General features: G+C 41.8%; 1 protein-coding gene across 7 annotated transcripts in view; it reads right to left on the bottom strand.

The window, feature by feature from the left end:
• DNMBP (dynamin binding protein) overlaps window positions 1-14,169 on the bottom strand; it is a 113,950-nt gene that overhangs the window by 45,456 nt on the left and 54,325 nt on the right. The window contains exon 1 of one of the 7 annotated variants that reach the window (XM_081548810.1): window positions 1,950-6,289. The exons of the other annotated variants lie outside the window; for them this stretch is intronic. Within the exon in view, the coding sequence (XP_081404936.1) occupies window positions 1,950-3,114 (1,165 nt within the window). The 5' untranslated portion in view covers window positions 3,115-6,289. Of the gene's footprint in view, window positions 1-1,949; window positions 6,290-14,169 lie in introns of those variants that run through there. 7 annotated transcript variants of the gene reach the window in all.

Raw genomic sequence — 14,169 nt, 5'->3', positions numbered from 1 at the left:
ACAGATGTCTGTCCAGTGGGGAGTCAATCTGGATCTCAGAAGGGAGGGGACCATGCAGTGACAGTTGGGGAGGGGGAGGACTTGTTAGGGGGAAGGGTGGTGAGTGGATAAGAGATGAAGAAATCACAACTTATGAGCACCTACTATGTTCCAGACATGTGATTAAGTGTTTTATTTATATTATCTCACTATGAGACAGGTATGATCATCTTCATTTAACAAATAAGGAATCCAAAGCTCAGAGAAGTTAAGTAATACGTCTAAAGCTACAGTACTAGTAAATGGGGGAGCTGAGATACGAATTCAAGGCAGAAGATCAAACGTGTTCCCTTCTGTAAGCACCTGCTGTGACTGTCTAACTTTCAGGAAGGGCAGTGGCACCTGTGCTGTAAAACAGCTAGCAAAGTTAGGAAGCAAGAAGATCTCTGGGACAGACTAAGATATTGTTACAGGTCAAGGAGGGTATTAGAGGTATGAAAAGAAGTGTTAATGTGAATACACTATCAAAAGTTAAGTCCTCAAACATAAAGAGAGAGTTATAAAAATGGAAATGTTATCAGGTGGAACTGAGCTGGTCTCAGAGAGCTCACTGGGCATATTACAACACTCCAGAGAGAAGGGTTTGACTCCTAAGTGAAACAATAAACACAGTTAGGAGGCTTAATACAATAAGGAACTAACGAAAGGAAACAAAGTTCATCGAAGGAACAGCTGTGGGGGAAGGGAAAAGGAGCGACGCAAAAAAACTAACGTAAGGAATCACAGAATCAGACTTTTTCAAGCTGGAAAGAATGTAGAAGTCATCCAATCCCTATCATTTCAAAGTAAAAATGCACCTAGGAAAACATAGCTAGCTGCTTAATATCTCAGCCTCTCAACTAAAGCCGAGTTTGGTTTCATTTTTTATCTTTACAAATGCAGGTAGACAGCCTGCTTTGTCCAAAACAGTGCCCTGGAAATTCAAGTTAAGTCAAGTCTGTGTTGAAAAGACCACTGGATAAAACCACCAGCAGTTCCAGGATCACAACAGGGACTTATCTTTTCAGCGGCTCCACCACAATTCTAACCACGGGGCCTATTCTGAAGGAGACCTGGACCAGCAAGTTTCCACTTGGGAGGAAGGTGTGAGATGGATTTTCTAGATCGTTCACATTTTCTGACTCTAATCTTTCTCCTCTCATCATGTTCTGCACTCTCCCAAACTGGCCAAAACCATAAAGTCTGCTTGACATGAGTATAATACACATAAAAAAAACAAAGATTTAAAAGGAAGTCCAGTAATTGCAACAACAAAATAAAATAAACACAGTTCATTTCAGAGACCTGGAGAAGACACACTGGCAAGGAAGAAAGAACCTCTAATGATAAAAGACCCTTAATATCCCCATTTTACAGATACCTTAAAGTTCAGGAAGACAAATTCACCTGAATAGCTAGCATATACAATGCACCGTTAAAAATACACTCTTCTCATTTCCATAAGAGGTTTGGTGTGCACCATTCACTTAAGATTCCTAAATGTCAAGGAATGAACCATCTATAAAACACGTTAAGTCTTCTTTCCCCCTAATGTCTAAAGAAGTGCAGGGATTGAGAGAGAGAACAGGCCAGGAAAATAAATTTTCACTTGGTGCCCTGTTTATCAGGACTTGCCCAGGCTCCATAAGATAAACAAAGGATATTAAAGTAAAAATGGAAAGATCTTTGGATTACAGACCCTGACAAAAACCAACTAAGGTAAAAGAGAGTTCCCACGAAAGCAGTATGGTTTTGAAAGCCATGTCGCAAATTTACAGCACTATGCATGCTCTTGGCTGTTCTTAGGATACACTTATTAAAAATTTGGGGCCAGTTTCCTTAAGTTTACAAATGTTCCCAGTACCTAGAAGAACTATTCCTTTTATTTATTCCCAGGTCTTATCCTCTAAGAAGGCTGTCTGAGTTCCTACCTTGGGCTCTCCTCCTGTTCTGCACAAATTCCGAGTGTCTCAGGGTGCTCGGCGCTGTGCGGCGGAAGCAGCTATTCCTTTTCCAAGTTTCTGGGCCACTTAATCTTCTCTCTGCCTCTACATGCCAGCTATTCTTCTCTAATGAAGTGCCCTGAGGAATGCCACCATGATGTTCTCCTTGGTTCCCCCTCGTCCACTGATTTCTCGGACCCTCTGGGAAGACCCCTCTGCTCCCAGATGCCATCGTTCCTGGTCTGTCGATGCCATTACATTCTAAAGTCTTTCTCTGGTGGAGAGAATCTGCTTCTCTGTAATTCTGAAATTTATATTCACAGTTTGTAAACAGAGAATCAGAGCCCCTATTCTCCATATCAAAACTACTCTGATCCCCGGCATGAATCTTGGTTTTGAGATCGATTTTATCATTTTGATAAACATTCCTGTCCCCGTCACAGTATTTGACAAATTCATTACCTTCACTGACACCACTCAAGTCTGGGAAGTCCACAGAGTGACCATTAGTATAATTCTCAGGAACATGATCTAAACCACTGAGGTCTCTATGATAAAAATTAGTTTCTTTACAATCCTCAAGATTGTAATTACAACTCCTCCAGTCTATATGCTGGGTTTGAGGCTGACCAATATTCCCCACAGAATCATCCAAATCCCTGCAGTCAGTCCACTGTCCAGTTTCTTTAGAGTTCTTAGGATTATGATTCAGATTCTGATGATTTACGCAGCCATTCGTCTCCCCGTATTCTCCAACTTTCCAGGTTACAACTGGGCTTCCTGTAAACCAATCATCTTTAGTTGTGGAGTTCGGATTCCCATCATCTACATTTTCTGAATTATAATCACCACAACCTGGAGTCACACTTCTGTTGTACATACAGTCCTTTCTACTTTCCTTTGCTTCCTCATCGTCCACATAGCTTGGTTCACTCTGTTCAAAATCCCAGTATCCACAATGCCTTTTTCTGTAGGGCCGACTCTGCCCTGTGGTTTGGTGTCTGGAATCCCAGTCATCCTCTCTGTAAAGTCCACCCAGCACTGGAAGGTCCCTTTTCTGTAGACTCCTGCAGCCTTCATACTCCCGGTTGGAGCTCCAGTCCCCGTTCTTCTGCAGTTCTTTTTCTTTCTTCATCTCGTGGGTTTCACACATATTCACTGTGCTCAAAGACACACGTTTTCTCTCTCTCTTCCATCGGTCTGGGTTGGGCTCAGACGAGGACAGGTGCAGGGTAGCCCACAGCGGTATTTGTCCTTCTTAAAATGTCTCCCAAAGCACTTCAAATGCTCTTCTTGCTACTCCGGTTGGAGCACGAAGAGATGTGGAGTAATTTCCATCTCAGGATCCAATCAGTGAGCTCCTCTAGCTTTCCCCACAGAGCCCTGAAGGTAATTAGTAACTAGAGTTCTCGTGATTGGAGTTGGCAGTTTTGTTTCATGTTTCCTTCAAGCTGGTCAAACGGGCTTGGCTGCTTTATGAGCAGAGGGCAGAAGTATTCTGCTGCTCTAAAGGCTTTGCAGAAAAAGCAAGAGTGAAAGAGAAACAGCCCCCTTTAACAGCCCGAGGTAAGATCATGTAACACTTTCATCTGCCTCTTTAATCCTTTAGTAATGAATCAGGGCTATGAATAAATGCTTTCATGTGCAGCGCAAACTGGACCTCCACTGCCCGTCCTCTGAGTCTGGCTTTACCCCTTGGACATCTGAAACTCTTCGGGACACCCTTCCCTTTAGTTAGAGGCAGGACTCTTCCGCCTTTGAGAGCTTTGCTTTTATGGGATTCAGGTTACCAGTTAGTGTATACTCAAATCACAAGCTGTTCAAGCTCTTGTCCACAGACATGTTGGCTATCCCACTCAAGGAAAAAAAAAGTACATCTTTTATTCTGATTTGGTGTGTGGGTAATTTTATAGTGTAAAAACTCTTCCCCAGAGGAATACAGTTATGTATGCTTTCACATTTTCCTTGACACTTGTCATGCCAGAGAAGCAGCAAAACCATTCATCTTCTGGGACCTCCCTGGTGGCACAGTAGATAGGAATCCACTGCCAATGCAGGGGATATGGGTTCAGTCCCTAATCTGGGGAGATTCCACAGGCCACAGAGCAATTAAGCCTGTGTGCCACAGATACTGAGCTTATGCTCTAGAGCCCTCAAGCCACAACTAGTGAGCTTGCATGTTGCAACTACTGAAGCCCAAGAGCCTACAGCCTGTGCTCTATAGCAAGAGAAGCCACTGCAATGAGAGGTCTGCACACTGGAACCAAGAGTAGCCCCTGCTCTCCGCAACAAAGACTCAGTACAACCAAATAAATAAATTACATATTTCAAAAAACTCATTCATCTCCTAAATCTCTTTTCCACCTAATTCATGTAGCATATTTAGGAACTGGAGAATGAGACTGGGAATCAAAAAGGCAGGTATAAAAATACCATTTTGAATTCATCTTATTTTATGTGAAGCATTGTGAAAGAGAAAAGGATGAAGTTATTCTCTCTTACGATGCAGGAGCAACACACTATAAAGTATGATTGGCGGTGAAAAGTACCGTAACAAACACAAATGGTGATGGCAAAAAGCAGGAGTCCCTGGTGGGGCAACTGCAGTTTCACGGCAGTAGTGTCTGAGCTGTGCTTTAAAGAGTTTCCAAAGACTTTCCACACATGGGAAACTAGGAAAAGGGGAACACTTTGAAGGATACCACATGTGGAAAAAGTAACAAGGATCATGCTTGAGGGGTAGGTTCAGGCAGATCTGAAAGGACTGAGGCCACTTATTTCATTTAATGAATAATGAAGGGTCATTGAAGGCTTCTCAGAGAGTGATATGCTAAGAGAGTCCTTAGTATGATTACACTTTCAGCTATGGTCATCTATCAAGTGTCCTTGAACTTTTATCTAATCCCTATTTGTGAAACAATATAAAGAACCCTAAGGAGACCAGGGTTATAAGCTTTGTCAATAATTAGATGTTTACTCTTGGATAAACAAACTGGTTCCAAATAAGGAAAGTAGTCAAGGCTGTATACTGTCAACCTGCTTAAGTTAAATAAGCATATCACGAGAAATGCTGTGCTGGATGAAGCACAAGCTGGAATCAAGATTACTGGGAGAAATATCAATAACCTCAGATATGCAGATGACACCACCCTTATGGCAAAAAGTGAAGAACTAAAGAGCCTCTTGATGAAAGTGAAAGAGGAGAGTGAAAAAGTTGGCTTAAAGCTCAACACTCAGAAAACTAAGATCATGGCATCTGGTCCCATCACTTCATGGCAAATAGATGGGGAAACAATGGAAACAGTGAGAGACTTTACTTTTTTGAACTCCAAAATCACTGCAGATGGTGACTGTAGCCATGAAATTAAAAGACTCTTGCCCCTTGGAAGAAAATTTATGACCAATCTAGACAGCATATTAAAAAGCAGAGACATTACTTTGCCAACAAAGGTCCGTCTAGTCAAAGCTATGGTTTTTCCAGTAGTCATGTATGAATGTGAGAGTTGGACTATAAAGAAAGCTGAGCGCCAAAGAATTGATGCTTTTGAACTGTGGTGTTGGAGAAGACTCTTGAGAGTCCTTTGGACTGCAAGAAGATCCAACCATTCCATCCTAAAGGAAATCAGTCCTGAATATTCATTGGAAGGACTGATGCTGAAGCTGAAAGTCCATTACTATGGCCATCTGATGTGAAGAGCTGATTCACTTGAAAAGACCCTGATGCTGGGAAAGATTGAGGGCAGGAGGAAAAGGGGACGACAGAGGATGAGATGGTCGGATGGCATTACTGACTCAATGGACATGAATTTGAGTAAGCTCCAGAAGTTGGTGATAGACAGGGAAGCCAGGCGTGCTGCAGTCCATGGGGTCACAAAGAGTCGGACACGACTGAGCGATTCGAACTGAACTGAACTCTTGGATAAACAAACCACTTATTCTCTCTGGGACTCAATCTACCCATCTATAAAACGAGGCAGTTGGCCCCAATGTCATCCTTGATTGCTGCAGTTTTAAAAATCCATGCTTTTGTTTTCCTTGAAACTCCTTTTCCTTTCCTGAAATACTCAATGTACTGTGATACATCTTTGGATTCTATACTAACAGAATTAACCTCAAGATTGTTAAATCTGATTTTCATGCAAAGTTTTTTGTTCTTTTGTTCTGTTGCAGTAGCAGCAACAGCCCTGGCAGCTGCCATGTTGTCAAGTGTGTTTTATGGGCCAAGATCAGGATGAGGACTAGGAAGCTGACACAAATATTCTTTGATCCTAACTATAAGGAGGTTATTGTATTATTTTTATTCTACTACAGATAAAAAATACCTGAGACTTTGAAAAACCTGTCTAAGATCACAAAAACCAGTACAAGGAGGGGCCATAATTTAAACCCAGATCTGTCCGACTTCATGGCACTAGACTAATAGGAGTATTTCAAAAACATAGGAAAATTTTCATTTCCCTCAAATAGAGTAAGCAAACAAGCATACTCTATCATGGTCTAATTCTATTTATGGTCTAATTCACATTCTATCACTGCCAAGGTGAGTGTGCACCCACTGCACCACACAGCCATTCCCTCTCTGTCTTCAGCCCTGGCTTACTTTTACCCTGCCTGAGTGTTGACCCTCAACACCCAACTGGAATGAGCACCCACACTAGCACAGTAACAGAAAGACTGTCCAGTACTTGTGACTCAGTCATCTAAAACCTCCTGCCTAAACCCAATAAAGATTGTGATTTTGTTCACAAACCAACAGGATGAAATCATTTAGGAGGACAGCTTTGACTATGAGTTATACAGAGTGACAGTAAAAGAGGGCACATGAGATGAGGAATTAGAGCAGCTAGCTTCCAGAAGTTCAATTATGGCTAATAACCAGTTTATAGCTATGCTTAATTTCTCTGTCAGTTTTCTTATGTGTAAAATGAAGAAGTTAATAATTTCTCTGCCACTTTAAATCTAAAATTCTATATGATCTTACTTATTTCTAAGCAAAAGTGAAAAGTAAAGATTTATCTTTCCCTGTTATGGAAATGGAAGAGTTCCTTTTAGCAACTTCAAGTCTTCCATAAAGCTAGCATGATGAGAAATAGGCCTAGTAAATCAACCAGGAGAATAAATAAAAGAGGATAAATTACAGGTGAGAAGAATACTAGTTATAAAACAACCCAGTAGGAAAGGTTACATGAAGGTAAAAAGAAATGATCTGTGGATGAGTGAAGAGTGAATAGCTAGTTATAATGAAAGGGCTCCCTTCTCCCATCCTTACTCCCTCTTTTTCTAAGCCCTACCGCCTCTAAGACTTCAAAGATACAGTTTGCATAAAAATGTAAACTGTATCAGCTTTACCTCACTACTATGACCCAGAACTAATCAAAAGTTGTGAATAGATTGCTTTTCTCATGTGATAAATCTGTGTGCAAAGAAATGTGGCCCAAGGGGATGAGGACAATAACTTTCCCATTTTTCTCAATTCCAGTCCTACTGGTGAAATACAATCTTGTAGATAGTTATCCTCCCTTCCATTTGACATAATGGTCACATTCCACAGGTTCTTTTCAAAAGCCTGGAGCAGCACTCTGCCATGATGTTTGCTGTTACTAAGGGCTTCCCTAGCAGCTCAGACAGTAAACAATCTGCCTGCAATTTGGGAGACGTGGGTTCAATCCCTGGGTTGGGAAGATGCCCTGGAGAAGGGAATGGCAAACCATTCCAGTATTCTTGCCTGGAGAATACTATGGACAGAGGAGCCTTGTGGGCTACAGTCCACAGGGTCGCAAAGAGTCGGACACAACTAAGCGACTACACACACAGAGGTTGGGTGATCAGCTACGATGTCCTTCTGTGGATAGAAATTCTGTGAGCATAACACTAGAAGTGAAGGTGGGGCAGCAGGATTTAGAGGATGAGAGAAGAGACACAAAACACAGAAAAGGCAAAGGAACAAAAGGGAGGAGATAGCTTAAAAAAAAAAAAAACTAGTAAGAAAAGGTAATCACCCTAACTTTCCACAATATCTCTGTAACTGCCCACAAGGTTCCTCCAGCCTGATAATCAACTTCTCCTCACTTTCTAAGACTCTACCCCAATGACACTCTCTGATTCCCATAGTTCTTGCTATTTTTCAGAGCACCAGGCAAATATCTCTCTCACCTTACCTGTTACTTTATTATACTTGTTTATCTCCTTTTATTACACTGAAACCCTGAGGGCAAGGGCAACATCCAGTCTCCGATACAGCTCTATACTGGGTCACACAGGAGGTACTCCCAGGCTTAATGAGTTGATGATGGTCACATCCATTGGGCACGGGCTAGATTCGACTGAGGCAGAGGGCAGGAGCACTCACAGGTTAAAAGCACAGGCTGTGCTTTTTGTTTTTTTTTTTAAATCCTGACTCTGCCACTTACTAGCTGTATCATCTTGGGAAAGTTACTAAGCCTGTTTCTTCATCTTTTCATCATCAAATCCACCATCCTACTTGCATCTATACCCATCTGTTCTGCCTTCCCTCTTGTTAGAATGGAAGAACTGTCTCTGCTCTGATCAAACAGGCCAATCTCTCTGTTGGTTCACTGCTCCCACTCCCGCCTGACCCTCAAAGACTTTGTTTCAGCAATTAGCTACCGCCACGACCACGACCTCTGCAATGTGCCCACTCTAACCACCAGGCTCATAAGCCTGTGAATGTTTCCCATCCTACAAACATCTGTTGGCTCCTCAGTCCAATGCTGCCTCCAGGTGCTACCCCATTTCTTGGCTTTCCTTTGTAGCATACTTCTGCTTTGAAAGACTTTTGAGCAAGCAAATACTCAATGCCTCTATTTCCTTACCTCTCTGCCCACAATGCGGGAGACCCGGGTTCAATCCCTGGGTTGGGAAAATCCCCTGGAGAAGGAAATGGCAACCCACTCCAGTATTCTTGCCTGGGAAATCCCGTGGACAGAGGAGCCTGGCAGGCTACAGTCCATGCGGTCACAAAGAATCGGACACGACTGAGCGACTATCACACAATAAGGCTTTTAAGGCTTTTATCCCTTTGTTATCACTGTACTGAAACTGCTCTTGACAAGGTCATCCAATCCAATGGCCATTTCTGAGACTCACCTCACTTGGCCTCTAAGTAGCTTTTGGACACTGTCACTTTCTCTTTCTTGAAGAGCTTCCTTCACTGACTGGCTGCTTCTTTTCCTTTGCTGATTTATCTCCCTAGTCTTGCATATTTCTAAACAGTGGCTGCCCCAGGTCTTCTCCTTTGTACCCAACTACCTAGCATGGGCTTCCCAGGTGGCACTAGTGGTAAAGAACCTACTTGCCAATGCAGGAAACTTAAGAGACTTGGGTTCGATCCCTGGGTGGGGAAGATCCCCTGGAGGTAGGGCATGGCAACCCACTCCCGTATTCTTGCCTGGAGAATCCCATGGAGAAAGGAGCCTGGTGGGCTATATAGTCCATAGGGTCACAAAGAGTAGGACACAACTGAAGTGACTTAGCATGCCCCACACCTAGCACACAGCAGGAACTCAAGGAATTCCTAGACTAGGAATGTGGTTTCCATTCTTAGTTCAGCTGCCTTTCAGCCTAAGGGTTAATTAGGAGGAGTTGTAAAGAAGATCCTATCAGTACGGTTAAAGAAACTCAATAGTCTCCAGCTATGTGGGAAGAGAGGATCTGGAAATGAAGAAGACAGATATCTAAGGTTAAAAAGTAAATTCCCCAGTAAAGGAAGAGACTATGAACTAATTAAAAGACAACTGACTGGAACAGAGGAAGACAGACACAGAGAGAAAAAGAATCTGGGAGTACTGTAAAAAATAAAAAATAAAGACTGGAATACAGGAAAACAAGAGTGTTAATGACTTTGAACTTTATGATGAACTTAAAGATAAGTTAGGCAGAGGTTACAAATCTTGAGGATGTTACTAGTATGAATGGGTCAACATTTTGAAAACTTAAGTAACTTCATGATAAGCTAGCAGTCAAAAGTATATCTGTGAGGAAGGATTAAATATTTATGTATGTATATATCAATACATACATCAGTTCAGTTCAGTCGCTCAGTCGTGTCCAACTCTTTGCGACCCCATGAATCGCAGCACGCCAGGCCTCCCTGTCCATCATCAACTCCCGGAGTCTACCCAAACCCATGTCCATCGAGTTGGTGATGCCATCCAACCATCTCATCCTCTGTCGTCCCTTTCTCCTCCTGCCACCAATCCTTCCCAGCATCAGGGTCTTTTCCAATGAGTCAACTCTTTGCATGAGGTGGCCAAAGTATTAAACCCATAGATACATGCAATTTAACAAATAGTTTTCAACAGATGAGAGTACTAAAAAACGTTTGGCATAAGTTATTTTGGAAGTAAGTTGTCAAGAGTCAGCCGAGATCCCTCCACCTTGAGCACTTGTAGATCTGAGTTTTCCAAGGGTTGCTCCCTGCCACCCACTTTCAGATGTCAATCCATCTCTCCTTAAGTCACAACACGCTGCCAATACAGGGTGTTGCAGCAAGAAAGCACATAAAGCTGCACAATGACACCTGCCTGGGTCTGGATCCCAGCTCTCTCACCTACCAGCCGTGAGACTGTGGGCAAACCTCGGTTTTCTCATCAGATGTGGACAATTCTGGGAATTGGAAAAGTGTATAGAAGCACCTTGCACATTGCTCAATGAAGAATAAGCACTCAATTAATTATAATTTCTGTCACCATTCAGTTCCTATCACCGGTTCCAATGTCACCATTTCAGTTCCTATCTTCCAGACCGTTCACTCCTTAGGCCTCTTCTCTTTTTCTCTATCTATACTTTTTGAAAAAAATCTCATTAAATATCATGGCTTTAAATAATGTCTATGTGCTAACAGAATTTATGTCTATGTGCTCTCAAAACTGGTCCCAAATTTATGTCTCTGGGCTTAACTCCTCTGAACTCTGGCCTCTACATCGAATTGTGCAGTTGACCTCTGCCCTGTCCCACCTCTCCCACAAACCAGAGTCTCCTGCACTCTTCACCATTAATTGAGAAATTACTGGCAACTCCAGTCCTTCCAGTTGCTCAACCTCAGCGTCATCCTCATTTCGTTTACCTCATATCCAATCCACTAGCAACTCCTACTGGCTCCAACTCAAATATACCTTATATCAATATATGATGCTCAAAATAACTGAGCACTTCCCCTCATCCCCACTTTACCATCCTGGCCCAAGCTACATCATCTCTTGCCTAGATCACTGCAGTAGCCTCCTAACTGGTCTCTCTGCTTCTGCCCTTGTATCTCTATCTACTGTCTATTTTCAACACCGTAGCCAGAGTGACTCTATGAAGTTCTAAGTCACATCATGTTGCTCCCCTGCTCAGAACCTTTCTGGGGCTTCTCTGCTTTGAATGATTGGGCTTACAAAGCCCACACCTTGGCTAACCTGGCCTCCTTGCTATTCCTCAAACAACAGGCATACCCTCATACTTGCTATTCTACCCGCCTGAAAAAAACAACCCTAACCCCAAAATGGCTTGGCTGGCTCCCTACAATCTTTCAGATATTCATGCAAAGCCTTAAGGCATTACCTTAAGGGGAGACATTTAGGAGCAAGATTCCAGATGCAGAAGAGGCTAACTCGACAAATTACCATCCACTGCACTGATTTAGATAAACACGGTCATGGCCAATATGGAAAGTAACTACAGCTATGATTCAAAGGCAGCTAGACAGACAGAAAGGGTAATAAACACAGGTCAGTATCAGTATGATCGCTAGAGTTTCAAAGATACACAAATATGAATGATACTACTATATCTTTTTTATTAATCAGTGTATATCCAGTGCCGGATCACAGTATGTGCTCAAGAAATACTTAAAAAGTCACTTTTCATTGAGATTTTCCCTGATTCTACAGGTTCTTTCACCTTCAAATAATATACATATTTTTACTTACTTATTATCTCCCCAAGGGGACAGAGATTGACGCTGTAACTCTAGAACCCTGCCTGGAATATAACAGGAGCTCAACCGTATTTATTGAATAAATTACTGCCCTAGAGTTCTTCCTCTTTGGGGTCTTGCTGTTGAATACATCTGATAAAGTAAACATAGGAGTCCACACAGTCAGGTAACTAGCCAGTGGCAGCAGGAATGCTTTTGGCTATGGCAGGAGGCGGGTCCTTTCACTAAGTGCTGCAAAGCCTGGATGAAATCTAAAACCCTGGAGCTTTTACAGCTTTTCCACCCCTCTGCCTGGAGCTGACGGTGAGGAAATGTTCACAAACACACATTACAAACTGCAAGAAACAGTGATTCACAGGCTAATTACAACTAAATTAACCATTTCCAGCTACATATCTTGACAGACATTAAACCATCTATCCTAAGAGGAAAACTAGCTTCTGTCCTGAATCACAGACTCCAAATGGCTTCTAACTATGGTTGCTGTTTCATACCAAGAAAAAAATCCACTGTAAGTAACTGAGCTAATTTTTACTGAGCCAACACCCTAAACTAGATGTTACACAAGCTGAGGATACTGTTTTTTGTTTGTTTTTTTAATTATGTCCGACAAACCAGAAAGAAAAATCATTATTTCTTTTACAAAAACTTTTATATCTTGAAAGACTACAAAATGCCTTAGCTTTAAAACTCTATCTTCTACTAGTTTAAGAATTCTTACACCTGAGGCATTCCAAGTCTTAAGAATAATAAATTGCTTCTATACATAGAAAACCTATAGTTTTAAGTTTTAAAAATCTGTCTGGTATATTACATATCACTTCAGTGTACAGAGGTTATTATTCCATATCGATCATTCTCTAACTGGTTAACCTAATGACTCTCTTTAGTGGATATTAAATCTCACCCAATATCTTGCTGAAAACATTACTTTTCTGAAAAACATATTCTGATTTAATGTGTGAGATGTGTGCGTGCTCAGTCGTGTCTGACTCTCTGCGACTCCATGGACTGCAGCCCATCAGGAACCTCTGTCCATGGAATTTTCTAGGCAAGAACACTGGAGTGGTTTGCCATTTCCTCCTCTAGGGGATCTTCCCAAACCAGGGATCCAATATGCATCTCCTTTGTCCCCTGCATTGGCAGGCAGATTCTTGACCACTAGCGCCACTGTGAAGGACAGGGAAGCCTGGTGTGCTGCAGTACATGCGGTCACAAAGAGTCGGATATGACTGAGTGACTGAACAACGAAGTGCCACCTATGCAATAGTCATTTAAAATTCAAATTAAAAATCACCCTGAGAGTCTCCGGTCAATCTTCCTCTTGGCATTACCTTAAAGGGAGAAGTTTAGGAGCAAGATTCCAAATGGAAGAGGCTAACTCTACAAATTATCATCCACTGCACTGATTTAGATAAACAGGGTCATGGCCCACATGAAAAGTAACTACAGCCATGATTCAAAGGCAGCTAGAGAGACAGACAGTGTGATAAACACAGGTCAATATCAGTATGCTCACTAGAGTCTCAAAGATACACAAATATGAATGATACTACTATATCCTTTTTATTGATGAGTGTTTACAGTGCCTGGTTCATAGTATGTGCTCAAGAAATACTTGCTGAGTAAAGAAATGAATGTACAACCTTGACAAATTCAAGCATGTGAACCTCTCCTAGAGGTAGAAAAGAACTATGATATGTTAAAATGAGATTCTCTCAAGGCTACAGGATGTAGTCCTAATCAATGTTTCTGAAAGAAACATATACTGGGAAATCTGAAATTTTGGACTAACCCTGAATATTTCTACTGCTTCAGAAGGCAAACCATCAGATTTGAAAGTATCCTTTTTTGTTGCTGTTGTTCTATTTTGGTTTTCTTTTGACCATGACACATGGCTTGTGGAATCTCAGTTCCTTGACCAGAGATTGAACCTGCACAACAGCAGTGAAAGCCCAGAATCCTAACCACTAAATCACCAAGGAACTCTTGGTACTGTGTTTTAGATGTGGACTTTAATTATTTATTAGCAACTCACTTGACCAGAATCTCCTGGAAAGCAGACAAAACATCTACATTTGTTATTATGTACCTTGTCCTTAATACAGTGCCTGGCACCAACACTTGCTGAATGAATGAGTGATTGACCTGATACCATCCTGAAGTCCTATAACATGTCATTCCTCAATACACTATACTCACAAATATGCCTCCTAATGTTCTACCCTGTATATATCCAACTGAATGCAGAGTTCCAGACAATAGCAA

This window comes from Giraffa tippelskirchi, chromosome 2 (assembly GCF_054371585.1).
Source record: "Giraffa tippelskirchi isolate mGirTip1 chromosome 2, T2T-mGirTip1v1.2.pri, whole genome shotgun sequence".
NCBI classification, from domain to species: domain Eukaryota; kingdom Metazoa; phylum Chordata; class Mammalia; order Artiodactyla; family Giraffidae; genus Giraffa; species Giraffa tippelskirchi.
This window is presented reverse-complemented; position numbering and strand designations above follow the sequence as displayed.